The 18,615-nt window shown below is 60.8% G+C and overlaps 1 protein-coding gene across 2 annotated transcripts; it reads right to left on the bottom strand.

Annotated features, from left to right (window-relative positions):
* Positions 1-820: 820 nt before the first annotated feature.
* Positions 821-17,033, bottom strand: COL1A1 (collagen type I alpha 1 chain). 2 transcript variants are annotated; one of them, XM_075561635.1, is made up of 51 exons: positions 16,815-17,033; positions 14,975-15,169; positions 14,811-14,845; positions 14,674-14,709; positions 14,471-14,572; positions 13,809-13,883; positions 13,539-13,583; positions 13,332-13,385; positions 13,083-13,136; positions 12,612-12,665; positions 12,452-12,505; positions 12,103-12,156; positions 11,968-12,012; positions 11,798-11,851; positions 11,630-11,674; positions 11,446-11,499; positions 11,120-11,218; positions 10,987-11,031; positions 10,797-10,895; positions 10,642-10,695; positions 10,390-10,497; positions 10,260-10,313; positions 9,937-10,035; positions 9,725-9,778; positions 9,541-9,639; positions 9,051-9,104; positions 8,908-8,961; positions 8,742-8,795; positions 8,560-8,613; positions 8,189-8,233; positions 8,000-8,098; positions 7,676-7,783; positions 7,177-7,284; positions 6,970-7,023; positions 6,812-6,865; positions 6,480-6,587; positions 6,347-6,400; positions 6,183-6,236; positions 5,908-6,069; positions 5,715-5,822; positions 5,479-5,586; positions 5,332-5,385; positions 5,117-5,224; positions 4,821-4,874; positions 4,619-4,726; positions 4,221-4,274; positions 3,747-3,854; positions 3,370-3,652; positions 3,063-3,253; positions 2,475-2,717; positions 821-2,356 (listed from the first exon to the last, which is right to left on the bottom strand). In XM_075561635.1, exons 1-51 carry the CDS (start codon positions 16,900-16,902, stop codon positions 2,210-2,212), a joined length of 4,383 nt encoding a protein of 1,460 aa, XP_075417750.1. In that variant the 5' UTR covers positions 16,903-17,033; the 3' UTR covers positions 821-2,209. The 2 variants fall into 2 exon arrangements, with proteins under 2 accessions (XP_075417750.1, XP_075417751.1); XM_075561636.1 differs by lacking the exon at positions 14,975-15,169.
* Positions 17,034-18,615: the final 1,582 nt, after the last annotated feature.

The following is an 18,615-nucleotide window of genomic DNA, read 5'->3' as shown; positions in this document are numbered from 1 at the left end:
GAGGTGCTCTGAGGCCTGGGCTGTCCCCTGCCCCCCTGGGAGCCCAGGATATTCAGCTGAGAGTCTTCCTTCTCTTGGGTCTCCTTGAAGCCTTGGGAGGCTCATGCCCGGCTTGTTCCCCAGTCGTCTCGAGCTCAGGATGGGGAGAAGGAAGACAAGGCCACATGTCCTCCCACTCTTGCCCAGCACGCCAACCTTGGGTCCAAGGAGGGGTGAGGCGTGACCGAGAGGCCTCCTGGTACCGGACTCCTCCCATCCAGTGGAACCTCCTGGTTGTCACATGAGCTGAGCTTCCTCCTCCCCAGGGTGCTCTCTTGTAACCCAACCCCTCAACACTCCTGGCTGCTCACAGCAGGCAAGAGGTCAGGGACAGTGGACGGCTGTCCTGGGAGGCAAGTGGCAGTCATGAGGCAAGAATACCCAGAACCCAAAGAACGCAGAACCCATGTGCATGCGTGTGCGTGCGTGTGCATGCGTGTGTGTGTGCATGTGCGTGCGTGTGCGTGCATGTGCGTGTGCGTGCGTGTGCGTGCATGTGCATGCGTGTGCGTGCATGTGCGTGTGCGTGCGTGCATGTGCGTGTGTGTCTGAGCATCACAGAGAAGAGATACAGGAATTGTGAGAGAGAACAATAAGACCGGAGAGGAAGCCAAGGGTTAAGGGATGAGAAGGGCAGGTGGAGGGGGCAGGGGTTCAGGAAGGGGAAGGAGGGCAGGTGCTGGCCAAGGGCAAGGAAGAGGAGAGCCCACCCTCTCCAAGGCCCCTCCCCACATCTCCCCTTCCCCAATTCCAAGGAAGGCAATTAGGAGGCCAGTGCAGGTCTGTTTGGGTCATTTCCACATGCTTTTATTCCAGCAATCAAAATAATTAAAAACATCTCAAATTATTATACACATACAAAACAGGTACAGAGTCTCTTGCTTCCTCCCACCCCTAGGGGAAAACTGCTTTGTGCTTTGGAAAGTTGTGCTCTGAAACCCAGAGAGAGAGAGAAAGAGAGAGAGAGAGAAACCGAAGAGAGAAGAGAGGAGAGAGTGAGTGAGTGAGTGAGCGCAGGACAGACAGAGGGAGAGGCGGTGAGGATGGGGTGCAGCCACAGCAGAGAAGGCTGGCAGAGAGAGGGCAGGGCGAGGAGAGGCAGGAGGGAGAAAGGGGGAAAGGGAGCCTGCAGCTCTCTCTCCCGTGTTAAATAGCACCGTCAGGAAATTCACGAGTCCTCAGCCAAAAAAAGAAAGGAAAAAAAAACCAAAGAATTTAAAAAAAAACAAAAAACAACTTTTGAACAAAAAAGGAACATTTGCTGGCCTGGGGGTGGGGCGCCCCAACTTCCATAGCACCAGTGATTGCCTCCCCCCACCACCCCTCACAGAGATGTAGCACCTTTGACAAGAAAGGGGCCCCCCCTTCCACCCTTGCCCCCACACCGTTGCCCGGTTGACACAATCAAGACAAGAACGAGGTAGTCTTTCAGCAACACAATTACAGGAGCGTACGGTACCATCTCCACCCAGCTCTGCTCCACGGGCGGCGACAAGCTTGCCCCCAATCCCATGTTTCCAAACCCGGCATGCCCCCCTCTAAAGCAGAGGGATGTGTTTCAGGGGCCACTGGGGAACCAGATGGCAAGGCTTCTTTGGCAGTCTGAGAATCCCAGCCCCCTCCCAGGACTGGGGGGTGCTGGGTGAGAGTGGGTGGACTGGGGGACCTGGGAGCCGCTGGCTGCTTGAGCATTGTCTTTCCGTTGCTGGGCAGACAATGCATGATTTCTGGTGTCTTTGGGGGAGACTTAGACGTGGGGAGCAGTGGAGGGCAGGCCCCAAGGGGGAACGGAGAAAGAAGCAGAGAGGCAGAGCTGGGGTGCCATAAGCCCGAGGGCCAGAAAAGGACTTACCCCCACATGGGTCTGCAAGCAAGTGGACCAAGTTTCCTTTTTTAAAAAGTTATTTATTTATTCTTTTTTTCTTTGTTTTTTTTTGGTGAGGTTGAATGCATTTTTGGTTTTTGGTCATGGTCGGTTGGTCAAAGATAAAAACTAAGTTTGAGAGATGAATGCCAAGGGAAAAGACTATTTTCCGAAGTCCATGTGAAACTGTCTCCCATTTTTTGGCTTTTTGGGGGCAGGTTTGGTTTGGGTTGTTTGTCTGTTTCCAGGATTGGGGAGGGGGCGGTGGGCTGGGTGGGAGGGAGCCAAGTTGGGGGGGGCGGACGTTTACAAGAAGCAGACAGGGCTAACGTCGAAGCCGAATTCCTGGTCTGGGGTGCCAATGTCCAAGGGGGCCACGTCGATGATGGGCAGGCGGGAGGTCTTGGTGGTCTTGTACTCGATGATTGTCTTGCCCCAGGCTCCAGTGTGACTCTGGGGGTGAGGGAGAGAGGAGGGGAGAGGGGTGTTACCCAGCGGAAATGATGAAGTGAGGGCCATGTGGGCCTGTCTCGAACCCCCCACTGCAGTGGTCAGGTCCCGAGGGGCTCACCGTGCAGCCGTCGGCGATGACGCTGTAGGTGAAGCGGCTGTTGCCCTCCGCCCGGATCTCGATCTCGTTGGAGCCCTGGAGGAGAAGTGCCTTCTTGAGGTTGCCGGTCTGCTGGTCCATGTAGGCGATGCTGTTCTTGCAGTGGTAGGTGATGTTCTGGGAGGCCTCGGTGGACATCAGGCGCAGGAAGGTCAGCTGGATGGCCACATCAGCGGGGTCGGAGCCCTCGCCGCCGTATTCGAACTGCAGTCAGGAGAGAGCAGGGAGGGAGTGAGTGGCCATGCTGGAGCCTCTGATCCTGGCCCTCTTTCCCTGAGTCCCCTGACTGAGAGCACCCCCCCTAATAGCACCATGTCAGGAGGCAGCCTAGTCCACTTAAGAGTTTGGGTCGTGTCAAGGACCCAGCTGAGCTGCTGCTCAGATGAGCACTGAACATCTCCCTTAGCAGAGGGCTAACCTACCCCCAGGACCTTTGCTCAGGGCCCCTCTGAGTCCTGGGCTAGCCCCCCTCAGGGCAGGGTTCCCCTGTTGCTGGGGAGCCCCCCCCACCCCCGACCTTGGGGCAGGGTCCGGAGTGAGAGGACGCACCTGGAAGCCGTCGGTCATGCTCTCGCCGAACCAGACGTGTCTCTTTTCCTTGGGGCTCTTGCTGATGTACCAGTTCTTCTGGGCCACGCTGGGCTGAGTGGGGTACACGCAGGTCTCGCCCGTCTCCATGTTGCAGAAGACCTTGATGGCGTCCAGGTTGCAGCCTTGGTTCGGGTCAATCCAGTATTCTCCTGCGGTGGGCATATGCGTGCAGAAGACAGGAAGAGCTCAGCCAGCTCTCGGGGAAGGAGGAGGAGGAGGGACGGGGGGGGGGGGGGGGGAGGAGGAAGCAGGCCGGGGGCCTCACCGCTCTTCCAGTCGGAGTGGCACATCTTGAGGTCCCGGCAGGTGCGGGCGGGGTTCTTGCGGCTGCCCTCGGGGCTCCGGATGTTCTCAATCTGCTGGCTCAGGCTCTTGAGGGTGGTGTCTACCTCGAGGTCCCGGTCCCGGACCACATTGGCATCGTCGGCCCGGTAGTAGCGGCCGCCATCGTGGGCCTTCTCTTGAGGTGGCTGGGGCATGAAGCTGAAGTCGAAGCCGCCGCTGGGAGGGCCAGGGGGACCGGGGGGTCCGGGAGGTCCGGGGGGACCCTGTGTGGAGGGGAAAAGAGTTGGAGTTACCGGAGGTGGAGGTCCACGATCACTCAGGATGGAGGGCAGAGCGGAGCGGGTCAGGGCGACATACCGCAGGGCCGGCATCACCAGTTCGACCTCGAGGGCCAGGGGGGCCGATAGGGCCTGGGAGGCCGCTGAGTCCGTCTTTGCCAGGGGAGCCGGCAGAGCCAGGGGGACCCTGGGGGGAGAAGAGAGGAGGAGAAGGTCAGAGACAGCCTTCTAGGGAGCACCACATAGCTCCCCCACCACATACACACATATACCTCCCCTCCAGCCTCCAGTCCCCAGCCCCGGCTCCTCCTCTGTTGGAGCCTGTCCCCACAGATGGACATCCAGCCCCCCACCCACCTCAGCCGGAAAACCTTTTGTGGGACGAGGACATGGGCTCAGGCAAGGGGGGGTGTCGGCTGATGGCTTTTCTAGGCCTCCTCTTCCTTTCCCCCCGCCCCTGCCCAGAGAGGTGAAGGCCATGGTATCCCAGGTGAGGGGCCCCAGGTGAACCAGAGCTTGGGATCCAGAAGAGCAGACAGAAGAGGCCACTTACTCGGGGACCGGCAGGACCAGAAGCTCCAGAGGGACCTTGCTCACCAGGAGAGCCCTAAGGACAGACACAAGGCAGTTCAGGCCTGAAGTTCAGGGGTGGCTGGAGAGGACCACCTGCCCTCTCTCTCCCCGCCCACCTGGTTCTTCTGGAAATCTAGCCCCACGTGTGCCCAGACCAACACCCCCTCCCACAAGCTCTCTCTAATCACCCCTCACCACAAGCTCTCTCTAATCACCCCTCACCTTCCCACACATCTCTAGCCCCCAGGCCCTGGGAGGGAGGTGTCAGCAGGACCGTGCAGTGGGGGAGACTGAGGCAGTACACCCAGCATCAGGATGCACAGTGTGGGGGTTTGTGGGGGCTACTCCACAGCAGCTGAAGGGCTGAAGCCTACTCACGGGGGGACCAGGAGGACCCTGGAGACCAGAGAAGCCACGGTGACCCTTCATGCCTCTGTCACCCTGCTCGCCGGTCTCACCCTTGTCACCACGGGCACCTTGGGGTCCCTAGAAGAGAGCAGCGACAGGCTGTGAGTACCGAGGGAGGCATGGTCCCCACAGTGACAGGGTTCCAGGGAGGGAGGCAGAGCAGAGCACTTACAGAGGGGCCACGGGCGCCCACGGGGCCGATGGGACCAGCAGGACCGGAAGGACCCTGGAGAGAAGAGAGAGCATTAGATGCCAGTCAGGGAGGCTGGGCAGGCAGCCCCAGCTGACCCCTCCCAGCTGTGACCACTTCTCCCCTGACTCCATGGAGACTGGGGCAAGCTCCGCTCCTGGGAATATGGCATCCGGGGATCCCAGAGTCCTCCCTGCTGCTGCCTGGGTGAGGTCAGTAGCCTGCCCTCTGCTTGGGGAGTCCTTCCCTGGACCTGGAGCAGGGAGCTGGTCACTTACGGTCTCGCCACGGTCGCCGTTCTTGCCAGCAGGGCCGACAGGGCCGGGAGCACCAGGAGCACCAGGGGCACCAGGAGGTCCAGCGGGGCCAGTCTCACCACGGTCACCCTGGGGGGTGGGGAGAGGATGGGGCAGGAGTCAGCCCCGGAGGAGGGGCAGGTTGGGCGCCTGGGAAGGACAGGAGGGGCTTCGGGCCAGGAGTGGAGTGGTCTCACCTTGGGGCCAGCAGAGCCATCACGTCCAGGGGAGCCTTCAGCACCGGGAGAGCCCTGTAGAGAGAGGGCAGGCGAGACTTAGCCCGGGGAGGAGGGTCAAGCCTGGGCCGGGCGGCTGTGCTGAGGGTGAGGGCAGGGGCAGCTCACCTCTCGTCCAGATTCACCAGGAGGTCCGGCCAATCCAGGGGGGCCCATGGGGCCGGGGGGACCACGTTCACCACTGGAGCCAGAAGGACCTTGTTTGCCGGGTTCACCCTGAGGGACAAGAGAGGTCAGGCCGGAGATCGGGTAGGGGAGGGCCCAGCACCCTAAGATGCTTTCCTCTACCATCCCTGAGTCCTGTGGTGGCTGTTTTCAGGGTCCCCAGGAGAGAGGACACTCACAGAAGGACCAGGAAGTCCAGGGAAGCCTCTTTCTCCTCTCTGACCAGGCAGGCCGACCACACCACGCTGTCCACCAATACCCTGAGGTCCAGGAGTTCCGGGAGCACCCTGTGGGGGGCAGACAAGGAAGGGTCAGGCGCCGAGCAGGGGTCCAGGGGGTTCTGGGGCTGCTGCCATCTGAGCACCCCCTTACCGCAGGTCCATCAGAACCAGGGGATCCTTTCTCTCCAGATGGGCCAGGGGGACCAGGAGGGCCGACTTCACCGGGGCGTCCAGCAGGGCCAGTCTCACCACGGGGACCTTTGCCGCCTTCTTTGCCAGAAGGGCCAGGAGGGCCAGGGGGTCCAGCATTTCCCTGGAAGGGAGAAGTGGGGGATGTTGGACTCCAGTGGACTCTGCAAGCCCACCTGAGGCCTCCGCCCGCTGACCACCGCCCTGACCACCCATGTCCACTGCCCAGGTACTTACAGAGGGGCCAGGGGGGCCCACACGGCCAGCGGCACCAGGGAAACCAGTAGCACCCTGGCAGAGAGAGGGGAGGAGGCGTCAGAAGGAGGACGGACAAAGACCTGGCCCAGCCGCCCACCTCCCAGTGCCCTCTGGGGGGGTGCTCAGTAGGAGGGGGCACTCACAGGGGGACCAGCGCTGCCACGGGCACCTTTGGGTCCAGGAGCTCCGACGTTACCCTGCAGGAGGGCAGAAAGCTGTCAAGGTGTGGCCAGGGCCTACCAGCAGCAGCTCGGGGCAGGGGAGGGGGATACTCACAATGGGGCCAGGGGCTCCAGTGGGTCCAGCAGGGCCAGCGGGGCCAGCGTCTCCTTTAGCACCAGCATCACCAGGTTCACCTTTAGCACCAGGTTGGCCATCAGCACCCTGGGGGAGGAGGGAGCGGTCAGCAGAGGGAGGCACCTGCTGCAGGGAGCTGGAAAGTCCCGTGCAGCTGAGGAAGGAGGGGGAACTAGAGACAGGGAGATGCCTGAGTGGCCGAAAGCCCCTCTTCCCTGACTCGAGCTAAAGCTTCTGGCCTCCTCTCAGTTGTTTGGGGTCCCAGCCCCCATTGGGTAATAGAAAATGAAGGGGGGGGTCTTGAGACTCACAGGGGGGCCAGCGAAACCAGCAGGGCCGGCAGGACCAGGTTCACCACGGTCTCCCTGAACGAGAAGGAAACAAATTTGGTTGGGTGCTCTAACCACGGGAAGGTGGTTGGGAGCGGAGGAGAGGTACAGAGCCCACAACCGGGGGTTCCTGCACTTACGGGGGCACCGCGGGCTCCAGTGGGACCAGCAGGGCCGCTGGGACCAGATTCACCCTAAGGAGGAGGACAGAGGGCTCCAGTCAGGTGGTGACTTCAGAAGAGACACCCCTCCTCTCTGGCGCTCCAGTTTCCCAGCACAATCAGCTCAGGACAGCAGGGCAGAGCTGGGCCCAGGTGTGCTGGGGATGCTGCGTGTTAGGAACTCACCTTATCACCAGGGGAGCCGGCAGGGCCAGGAGGACCAATGGGGCCAGTCAGACCACGGACGCCGTCTTTGCCGGGAGAACCATCAGCACCTTTGGGACCAGCATCGCCCTAAAGACAAGCAATAAAAGCTTGGGACGCCCCGTGTGGAGCCCAGATCCCCAGTGCGTACTGAGGACCCACGATCTTTTTAGGGGCTTGAGGTGGGAGCCAGACCAAGAGGCCTTTGACTTATGAGCAGTGTGGATAAGGAGGTCTCCATCTCATCGCCATGGCAACTCAGGGGTAGAGATGCTCAGACATAGGGAAGGCAGCATTGGGTGGGGGGCATAGAAGGTAACCTCAGGTACAGGGTTCTTTGGCAAAGAGGTTAGAAGGGAAGGAGGGAGCTTTAAGGGGAAGCGGGAAGATGCTGGGGGGGGTGCAGTAGAAAGGCTGAGAGACCTCAGACAAGGAGAAGGCAGGGGCCACACAGGGCTGAGGGGAGAGGGGCTGGACTCACTCTGTCACCCTTGGGGCCTGGAAGACCAGCTGCACCACGTTCACCGGGCATTCCCTGAAGGCCAGGGGCACCTTGGCTACCGGGGGCTCCAGGAGCACCAGCATCTCCCTAGATGACAACCAAGAAGACTGGAGTGAGCTCAGGGCTGTGAGCCCCTCTCCATATGCTCCAGGCTCCGTCAGAGGACAAGACAGGCCCCAGTAAGGGAAGTCCCGGCCCTTGGGACTGCGTGCCTTCCCCCCACCCCAGTCTTGTCAGTCCCCATGCAGATGTCTTTGGTCGAAGCCAGGCAGCCTTGGCTCCTGGGCTGCTGAGGGGACTCACCTTAGCACCATCATTTCCAGGAGCGCCGTTGGAGCCACGGGGACCAGCTGGACCAGGGGGCCCCTGCACACCACGCTCGCCGGGGAAACCTCTCTCTCCCTAGATGGGAAACACAGGGCGCATGACGGCTGCTGGGGAGCAGGGCGAGCCCAGGATGCCTTGGGGAACAGGGAAGCAGCCTGCACTTACTCTTGCTCCAGAGGGGCCGGGGGCACCGAGGTCTCCAGGAACACCCTGTGAGGGAAGACAGGAGAACACCCTGTGAGCAAAGCCGATAGGGGTCCCCTAGAGAGCTCTCTTGTCCCCTCTCAGCACCCTACTCCCTCTGCAAGGTCACCAATGATAACCCAAAGGCTTGGGCAGTCAAGGAGAGAATTCTACAAGCTCTAAAAAAGAAGTCGCACCACCTGGGGGTCGCCAGGTCCCTCCCAGATGTCATCACACAGAGGAGTCGTTCTGCTTCCCTCCACCTAACTCTCTTCCTGGCAGGAAGTCCTTCCCAGTGTCTAACCTCTCTGTGGGCGCGGATAGTCTCCGCCTCTGTGTGTCTGCACTCTCACCTGTTCACCGGGTTTGCCTGCTTCGCCTGGGGGACCAGCTGGGCCAGGGAGACCCTGGAGGCAGGAGTTGGGGTGGGGAAGAAGAGGATTTAGAATCTGGAAGAGACAGAGGGGGTTCTCTGCCCCCCGTACACACACACACACACACACACACACACACCCTGACAGCTCCAGGCCCTCACCTGGAATCCGGGGGAGCCAGCAGGACCTTGTTCACCTCTCTCGCCAGCGGGGCCCTGCCACGGGAAGAAGGCGGAGATCAGGAAGGCCATGGAGAAGAGGGGGCAGGAGAGGCCGCTGCCCTGTCCCTTAGCACCCCTTCCCAAATGGCCAGCTAAGGGCACTTACGCTAGGGCCAGGGGGACCCTGAGCACCAGCTTCTCCATCCTTGCCAGCAGCACCCTGTGGGGAGAGAACAGAAAACTCAGGGTGGTGAGCTGGTGGGGGCTGCAGGGACAGGGGTGCAGGTGGGACCCAAAGGAGACACTCACAATAGCACCAGGGGGTCCGGGTACACCACGCTCTCCAGCTTTGCCGGGCTCTCCCTGTGGGGCGAGGGAGAGAGGCCTGAGTGGACTGATGTGGGAACAGGCGGCTCCAGTCCCACAAGGTTCATGGGAGTGGATTTTCAAAGGGCTTCTGTCTCAAAAGGCTCCTGAGGAGCTGTGACCCCTGGGGAGATGCCTTCCCTGGCTCCATGGCTAGATTTTCCAGCTTCTCCCCCAAAGCAGACCCCTCTCAGACTCCTTCCCCCTCTCCCCTCTGGTCAGAGGGGCCCTGAGTTGCACAGGGCTTCCATGTCCTTCTGGTACATGGAACCCCACTTAAGATTTTGGGGTGAGGCTCCTAAAAGGCCCTGCAGGTGGTGGGGACACCACCGATTCCATGTCTAGGGACCCCCATTTTACAGATCTGGAAACTGAGGCCCAGAAAGGGACAGAGCCCAGCTCTTGGCCTGGGTCTCTGTCATTAAGTACTTACAGCAGCACCTTTCGGGCCAGGGAATCCCATCACACCAGCCTGACCACGTGCTCCAGGGGGACCTGGGGGTCCAGGGCGGCCATCTTGACCAGCGGGGCCCTAAAGATGGTGACAGGAAGGCCTCGGTGAGGCCAGGGAGTGGCAGGTGGGGGAGTGGGAAGGTGCTGGCGGAGGTGAGACTTACAGGGGGACCGGTTTTGCCATCAGGACCAGGGCTGCCAGGACTTCCAGTCAGACCCTGTGGAACAGAGAGAAGTTAAGGGGGTTCAGGGGATAGTGGGGAGGAGGGAGAGGAGAGAGGGGGGCATACCCAGCGACCTGGCTCCTATCTGGAACCCCCAGGGCAGGCAGAGGCCTGGTCAAGTCAAATGGCGGGGCCAGGGGGTTGGTGCTCACCTTGGCACCAGGCAGACCAGCTTCACCAGGACGACCAGATTCACCAGGAGAACCTTTGGGACCAGCAGGGCCAGGAGAACCACGCTCACCAGCGGGACCCTGGTTGGGGGAGGTGGGAAGACATGGGGACAATTAACATAGTCTGGGCCTCAGGTGGGCTTTGAAAGGGGAAGGTAGCCCACCTTCAGCCCTAGCATGCAGCACTGATAACATGGGGGTGGGGGGGTGGTGTGTGTGTGTGTGTGTGTGTGTGTGTGTGTGTAGAGTAAGGCAGTACCAGCGAGTATGGCTGGGTTAGCTTCCCGGCCTCCAGGAGACTTTACCTTGGGGCCAGCGACACCATCGGAACCAGGAAAACCACGGCTCCCAGGTCCACCCTGCAGGAGAGAGGAGGCCAGTGAGCTCAGGGACACCAGGCCCTGGGTGGGAGGGGGACAGGCCATGGGTACTCACGCGCTCGCCAGGGGGGCCGGGCAGGCCACTGGGTCCAGGTTCACCTCGGGCTCCACGCTTGCCTTCTTCACCAGCAGGGCCGGGGGGGCCTTGAACACCAGCGGGACCCTGGAGGAGGCAGAGAGGAGGTGGCCTGGGTGAGGCTGGCTCTCCACCCCCAGGAGGCTCCTGGGGTAGGTGGGGGGGGGTCCCCTCAGAACTCCCTCAAGGGCTTCCTGGGCATGAGCTGCAGGAGGGTGGCCAGGGACTCACAGGTTCTCCCTTGGCGCCAGCATCCCCTTTGTTGCCAGGAGCACCAGGTTCACCCTGCAGGAGAAGGAGAAGGGGTTGAGCCGAGGGCTGGGCGCTCAGGTGGCCACACTGGAGCCGGGCACCAGCTGAGGCAGAGGCAAGGAGGCAGTACTTACACTGTTACCCTTGGGGCCAGGAGCACCGCTGGGGCCCTGAGGTCCAGAGGGTCCTCGGGCACCGGGGAAGCCAGGGGCACCAGCAATTCCAGGAGCACCCTGAAAGAGGCAGAGAAGACAGCTGAAGACACCAGAGGAGGGCATGGGCAGAGGGGGTGGTGGGAGGACTGAGAGCTCGTGGGGTACTTACATTGGCACCTTTACCACCGGGCTGTCCATCAGCACCAGGATTTCCCTGTGACACAAAGAAAGGAGGGTGAGTGGCAGGCCAGGACTTCTGAGCACAAAGAGTGACACAGGGGACACTGAAAGGGGACACTCACAGCAGGGCCAGCAGCACCAGCAGGGCCAGGGGGACCAGGCTCACCACGAACACCCTGGGGACCTTCAGAGCCTCGGGCTCCTTGGGGACCAGATTCACCCTGGATTGGGAGAAAAGATGCATTAGCAGCAGCCCTGGGGGGCCAGAGGGGCAGCCTTCCCTCCACATGGAGCAGGGTAGGAAGGCCAGGTTATGGGGCTCCAGGACCAAGACGAGGTCCCAGGATAAAAATGTGGGGAAATGGGTTTTTCTTGCCACTCGGGGTCCCTCTGACTTGGGAAGCAGAGAGACAGCACGCCTCTGCTCAGAGGGAGGGAGGGGACTCACCTTAGCACCAACAGCACCAGGGAAGCCAGGGGGGCCGGCGGGGCCAGTGGGACCCTGGGAAGGAAATGGAGACGCTGATGAGGAGGAAGGAAGCAGGTGCAAGTCCCAGCCTGGGGTTCAGAACATGTCCCTGCTGCCTTGAGAGCTGTCCCCGAGACCCTTCCCCTCCCTGAGCCACACTCACAGGGGGTCCAGCAGCACCAGTAGCACCATCATTGCCTCGAGCACCCTACAGGAGGGAGAATGCCCTGATGAGGCCCACAGAACACGGGCCAGTCTCTGCAGTCCTGGGAAGCCCCTTCTGGGGCCCAGGACTAGCCCCCCCTCCCCCAAAGAGGTCAAGAATACTTACAGCAGGTCCAGGGGCTCCAGGGCGACCCCTCTCACCAGGCAGACCACGGGGACCCTGGGCACAAAACCAAGAGAAGCCAAATGAGATGGGGAACACCCCCACTACCTTCGAGTCTGCCCTTTGCCCCAACACCCTGCCCCCTCCGTCCCTTCTAGACTGAATGCACTCACCATTTGGCCAGGAGCTCCATTTTCACCAGGGCTGCCAGGCTCACCCTACAGCAGAGAAAGTTGAGTGGTAAGGGGTCTGTTCCTAGTGGGACTGGGGGAAGGTAGGGGCCCCCCACCATACCAATAAGCTCTTACCTTGGGACCAGCAGGACCAGAATCTCCCTTGGCACCATCCAAACCACTAAAGCCCTAAAATGGAGAAGGAGGACCGGGGTGTGACTCTGAGGAGGCACAGACCATCTTGAGATCCACCCAGACCTGAGAGGATGCCTCAGGGGCCAGCCATCCCCCCCGGCCTCTGAGCCGGACTAAACCCCGACCAGTGCAAGGTCTCTCCCAGTTGTTTTACTGGGACTCCTTCCGCATGGAGCGACTACCTCCTGGAATTTCTGCCACTGTGCCTACCCCCCCCCCCCCGTGAGGCCTACCAGAATGCTTTGGGGGAGGGGGGAATGGTGGAAGCCTGGGTTCAAGGAGGACTCACTCGGTGTCCCTTCATTCCAGGAAGTCCAGCTGTTCCCGGCAGTCCCCGAGCACCCTGGGACACAGAAGGATTTGTTAAGGACAAGGCAGTGGACACAGTTCCTCAGTGGAACTTCAGTGCAGGGCAGCCACGGGCTTTGGGCCTCCCCACTCCTGCTCACCTGAGGCCCAGGAGGTCCACGCTCACCAGGACGACCAGGTTTTCCAGCTTCACCCTGAAAAGGAGAGGAACAGCCACCACGCCCATGACCTCCTGGGCTGGGAAAGTGAGGAGAACCTGAGTCTTTGGGGAACGGTGGGGGTCAGGCTGAGGGGCCAGGATCTCTTGGAATCTACGCTGTCTGTGAAACCCTCATTTGATGACATTTGAATCACCCGGAAGGAATTTTTGTGTGAGTGTTTCCATCTCATCAGGTAGAGAACAAACAAGAGGTGCCCAGAGGGCTAAGCACCTAGAAGCCCATTCCCCTGAGGGAGGAGGCTGGGAATTGTTTTAAGGGGGTGGGGCTAGGCAGTTCTTGGTGGTCAGGGAGCCCTCCTTCCACTGGGGGACCATCTGCCAAAGCAGTTGGGGGCACCAGGGTGAAGACGTGGTGGGAGACAGGTGGGATCTTCTCATGGAGGCCACTTACATCATCTCCGTTCTTGCCAGGGGGACCAGGGGGGCCGCGGGGACCCATGGGACCCTAGAGGAGATAGGAGATTAGAATGACCAGGATGGAGATGGAAAAAGGGAAAGATTAGAATTGCAAAGGGAAAACAAGGAAGACCTTCCCAGACAGGGAAGGCCTCTTCAACAGCAGAAGCCAGGAGGTGGTAGAGGGCTGTGTCTAGAGAGGGTATGTTGGAGGCAAAGGGGTGGGGGCAGGGGGGGCACTTACTGAGGCTCCAGGCTCGCCAGGCTCACCAGCAGGACCTTGGAAACCTTGGGGACCCTGGAGAACAGAGACAGAAGGTAGGATTAGAAAGGCAGTCTCTGTTAAGGTCTCCCCCCATCTCACCAAGAGATAGCCAAGCACCGCCCTCCCTTCATCCCGGTCCTCCCCCCCCGCAAAGGTCCAAGGCTCAAAGGCATCTGAGATACTCACAGGTGCACCAGGGGGGCCAGGGAGACCACGAGGACCAGAGGGACCCTAGAGAAGGAGAGGAAAGGAGGTCATGGTGACGTGTCTGCAGGACCACATCACGTGGATGCTGCCTTGCTATTTCCCAGGGATTCCTGCTGGGAGCACTTCCTTGGGACTTTGAGGTCCTGTGGATGGTCTTTGTCTCCCAAGACAGCATATGCCCCACCATTGGCCCATCCCCTCTGAATCCCCAACTCCTCTTCGTTCCCCCTGCCCCCTTGGGTGGCTCACCATGGGGCCAGGCACAGACAATCCTCCTCCACCTGATTTCTCATCATAGCCATAAGACATCTGGGGAGCAAAGTTCTAGAAAAAAAGCAACAAAAACAAGAGAGAGACAGCATGAGTGGGCCGAAAAATACAACGACTGACTGATGATGTGTGCGATCCTCTGAGTCTAATCACAGGCAGACACCTGGGACAAAGCCACATTGAGGGACCACCAGAATAATAGAACCCCAACTGTTGAAAAATGACAAAGGGTGCTCCAGGTGGCCAGAAACGAAATGAACAGGACAGTCCAGTTCAACCCACCAGCCCAGGTCCCTGCACGAGGGAGCTCGCTGCAGGGCTGGAAAGGACATTGTGGAGACACTGGTGCATGGGGCTGTGGACTCCAGGTTAGATCATACTGTGACCATGCCAGAGCAGGTCTGAATTCTTAGGAAACAGCACCCAAGTATTTTAGGAGCAAAAAGATGGTACCAGCAAAATGATTCCCAAGTCGTTCAGGAAAAGGGGGATGGGGGAGTGAGAGCTAGTTCAACTATTCTTCCAGTTGTTTTTCATGCTTGAAATGATTTAACAATATCAAGTTGTCATGTGCAGGGGGCGGGGCGCAGGGAGATAAACCGAAGGCGTCCCACAGTTGGAGGTCTCTAGTGTCCACTTACTCCTCCAAGACCAGGGGGTCCAGGAGGCCCGGGGGGGCCGGGGGGGCCGGGAAGTCCGGGCTGTCCTGGGATACCATCTCGGCCAGCGGGTCCTGCAGGTCCCTGCAGAGAGAGGGGTGAAGCCCCGTGAGATTTGGCCAGGAGCCACGCCCCTCCCTCCCCTCCCCCTGCAGCCCTCATTAACCCTGAGCAGCGCGGCTTACCCTTGGGCCCCGGGGGCCGGTGTCTCCTTTGGGTCCCTGCGGGGTTGGGGGAGAGAAACCATGAAGGCTGGTTAGAGAAGGGAGGGCACGAGGACTCGCTGGCGGGTGGCAAGTTCTAGGGCAGGGAGAGCTCTCACCTCCACGCCTGTGGTTTCTTGGTCGGTGGGTGACACTAGGGGAAGAGGAGACTCAGGTGAGGGGCAGGCTCGGCTCCCCTTGCGCCCGCAGCCCAGGCCTGGAGGAGGAGCGAGGTCTCGACCCTCCTCGCCCCGCCCCGCCCCGCCCCAGGGGCGAGCCCTACCCTCGCCGTCGGGGCAGATGGCACAGCACTCTCCCGGGTTTTTGATGGCGCCGGGACATTTGTCGTTATTGGGGCACGTCACTTTATCACATAACACGGTGCCTTTGTCGCAGACGCAGATCCGGCAAGGCTCGGGCTTCCAGACATCGCGGTTTTTGTACTTGAGCCCGTCTTGGACGCAGGAGAGTGAGGGGACTAGGGCAGGGCGGAGGGGGCGGGGCGGGCTGTCAGCTGCGCCCCATCCCACCGTGGGGCTCCAGGGGTCCCAACCCTTCCCCACTGCGTGAGAAACACACTCAGATTTTTCCACCTCTCGCCTCCCCTTTTTTGTTTTTCCGTTTCCCAAATCCTTAAAAGCTCATCTGCTTCCCATCAGCGCCGGTGACAACGCCGAGGCGCCGGGCCAAAGCCGCTGTAGCCCTTGCAAGGGCTGAGGAATTTAAACCCAGCTTTAGGACCCTGGCTTCCAATTGCAACCTCAGCTCCCAGCCGCCGAGCCAAGGGCAATAAAAGGACTTGGGGCTGGGGGGTGGGGAGGGGAGAGCCGGAGGAGCCCCTACGGAGAGGGTAGGCTAGTGGGGCGTGGCTTGGGTGGAAAGGGCTAAGGGTGGGTGGGAGGGGTCTGGGGGCGGGGCCAGCCCCATCCCCCCCACCCCCACCCCAGCCCACCCCATCCCTAGGCAGGTGGGATGGCGTGGGCGGGGCAGAAGGGTGGGCGGGACTGATTAAAGTGGAATCCGGCCCGCTGTACCTTAAAAGTAGGAGACACCCTACCCTCCACCGCGAAGACACCTCAAAACCCTGCTCTGGGGCCAACCGCGTCTCCCAAAGCCAGCCAGCCCCTCCGAAAAGTCCGCAAATGGTAATGGAGCTAGGGACTCCAGGCACGCAGACGGCCACTCGGTGGCGCGCCACGCCAAGCAATGGAGCCGCGGAGCGGCCCCTTTCCCGGGACTAGACGCTTTTTGAAGGGGCGTCCTGGTGGCGCAGGGGTGGAGCGCTGGGCTCGCCACCCAAGGCCGGCATTTCCCATCTGCCAGCCGTTGGGGGGACAAGACGTGGCAGTGTCTGCCACAGTCTAGGGAACCAGAGTCCTGGGACATCGGACATCGAGCCGCACCCTATCCTCTCAGGTCACTAAGAGTCGGCACCGCAGCGGCCCCAACGGGTGTGGTCTGATTTTGGGTTTGGAGACAAGGGCTCCTCCATCTTCTTTCTTCTCTAGACCAAGAGACGGGGCCCACGGGCAGCAACAGCCCAGGACTGCGGTCCCGGCCCCTGTGCGGGATGCGCTCTCGGGAGCCGCTGTGCTTGGTCTTAGTCATCAGGGGGCGCGCCGACCCCGCCCCGCACGGTCCTCGCCCGGAGTCTCAGCCCGCCCCCGCCCGCGCCCCCTCCCCCGCGCCCCCGCGGCCGCGGGAACGCTGTCTAGCCTGCAGAGAGGGCGAACAATCTTTCCGTATGAATCATCCCACGGCCTTCCTGATTGCTTTTACATCTTGGGCTCCGAATCGAAGTTCGGCGCCCCCACACCATTTTCGACGTGCCTTTCCCCGCACCCAGCGCTGCCACTTCCTCCCTCTGTGGCACTGCGCAGTGCGCGCTTGCAACGCCCTCCCAGCGCCAAGGCGCTCCGCACTCCATCCTCATCTCCCACGCCTGGGGACGTCAGCCCCCGCTCTCACCCCAAAGTGAACCCCCTTCTCTCTATCTCCCTCCCATCCCTGAGTCTTGGGCGCACCCCAGACCACCCCGGACACACACACACACACACACACACACACACACACACGGGGTCTGGTGCAAGTAGCCCAGGACCCCCCAAAAGTTTTAGACTTACTGTCTCCGTCTATCTCATCTTGGCCGTGCGTCAGGAGAGCGGTGGCCGCTAAGAGGAGCAGGAGCCGGGGGTCCACAAAGCTGAACATGTCTAGACCCTAGACATGTAGACTCTTTGCGGCTGGGGTAGGGGGTTAGCGTCCGCTCATGCGTGGCCTCACTCTCCGTGTGCCTCCTGCTCCGACCTGGAGGAGAACTGCCGTCTGCCCCGATGCCTGGCCCTGGCCCTTTTTATACCCTCCCGGTGGAGCGCAGGGAGGAACCCTGCCCCTCGGACAGGGGGAGCCGGCTGCCCGCCCCCCAGCCAATCAGGGCAGTCTGGCCCGGCCCCCAGTTTGGGAGCTGGAACTGAGAGGGGGAGGAGGAGGGAAGGCAGGGAAAGGAACCCACCCCCACAGCTCCCCCGTTCAGGGCTCTGCTTCCCCAGCCCCCAGCCTGGCCCTGTCCAGAGATGCCACCAGGGTGCAGCTGGGTCTTCAGGGTGGGGTGGGCTCAGGAGTGGGCATGGGTGCCCCTTGGGCATTTTTCAAGAACTTCAATCTAAAGGAACTGGACCCAAAGTGGAGAGAGAGAAATGGGTGGGAGGGGTCCTTCCAGTCATGCCTCAGGGACCCTCCTGGCTTAGAGAGGGGCCTCCTTGGAAAGAGCCAGGGGTGGGTGTAAAGGGCTCAGTGGTGGTGTACCCCCAAGCAAGAGAGTCAGGGGATTCAAAAGATGTCCCTGTTTGGGGGGTCTTTTCTGCAAACTTTTGGGGAACAGGTTAGATATTCCTTTACAGACATTGAGAATCCGGTACTGGAGGAGGGGTGGCTGGCAGGGCAGTTTTGTTTTAAATTTAGGATGTCCTGGCTGCCCAGGGCCTGATGTGACTGAGGTGGTTGGGGAAGCTGAGGGGCTGGCTGGGAGCAGGGGCACCACAGACCCTTTAGAAGGAAGCTGGGTTTGGAGTGGTGCCCTTGAGTGGTGGGGCAGGGGTTGCGCAGCGGGACGGACTATAGAGGGTGAGGTGTGAGTTTCAAAGGTGACTTAGAGAGAGGGGCTTGTGGTCAGGAGCTGGTTACCCCCCTGCCCAGTCAGCTCCATCACCCCTGAGTGTCTTCTTCAGATACGGCATTAGTAAGTCTCTGCACTCAAGGATGGGATGCAGGGAGAACTTGGGAGTTTGGGGTGAAATAGCAGGGAAGGGGGATAAGTGACTTTATTTTAGGGGCCATGTCCCATGGCTCCACTTTTCCCCTGAACATTCAGCCATTGCTCTCTGCCCTGGACCCATAGGACAGAGATGGGGACCAGCACAGCTGAGTGCTTTGGAGTGGGAGCTGATTTCCTGGGTGATATTTGGAGATGCCTCCAGAATATGGGGGTCCCCCTCTCCTTCCCCAAGTATTGTACCCCGCAACAGTGCTCTGTCCTCAGCTCCGGTCTAGTCAGGACCCTTGTCATGAGGCCCAAATCTGTGGTCCCAATGGAGGCAGCAGGGGGGGGCAGGGAAGTTTCCTTTGCCATCAGCTCCTCTTCCTCCTGCACAGCTCCTCCACCCCCAGGTTACTCCAGAGCTGCAAACGTGGACGTGGACGAGAGGAGGCCCGCCTCCCCTACACCATCCAAGATTCCATTGCACCCCCCCATCCACTCCACGCCCTCCCTCAGCTGGTTTTGTGCAACGAGGGCAAAGGGGGGAGCAAGACTCCAGGAACAGAAGCCGAGAGAGCCACGTAGGCCGTGGGCAGCCACGATGAGCGGGGCGGGCGGGGCGACACAGGGAGACATTGGGGACTATAATTAAAGGGAAAATATAGCGT

The sequence above is a fragment of the Tenrec ecaudatus genome, chromosome 10 (assembly GCF_050624435.1).
Source record: "Tenrec ecaudatus isolate mTenEca1 chromosome 10, mTenEca1.hap1, whole genome shotgun sequence".
Lineage (NCBI taxonomy): Eukaryota > Metazoa > Chordata > Mammalia > Afrosoricida > Tenrecidae > Tenrec > Tenrec ecaudatus.
This window is presented reverse-complemented; position numbering and strand designations above follow the sequence as displayed.

Bases quoted from the DNA above. Each gene is read 5' to 3' on its own strand.
- COL1A1 (XM_075561635.1), bottom strand. From the start codon at position 16,902: ATGTTCAGCTTTGTGGACCCCCGGCTCCTGCTCCTCTTAGCGGCCACC. The intron at 6,237-6,346 runs GTGAGTGCCCCC...TCTCTCTGCCAG, and splicing joins GTGGCAGCGCTGGTCCCCCT to GGTGCTACTGGTTTCCCTGG. The intron at 5,225-5,331 runs GTGAGACCACTC...CCCACCCCCCAG, and splicing joins ATGGCTCTGCTGGCCCCAAG to GGTGACCGTGGTGAGACTGG.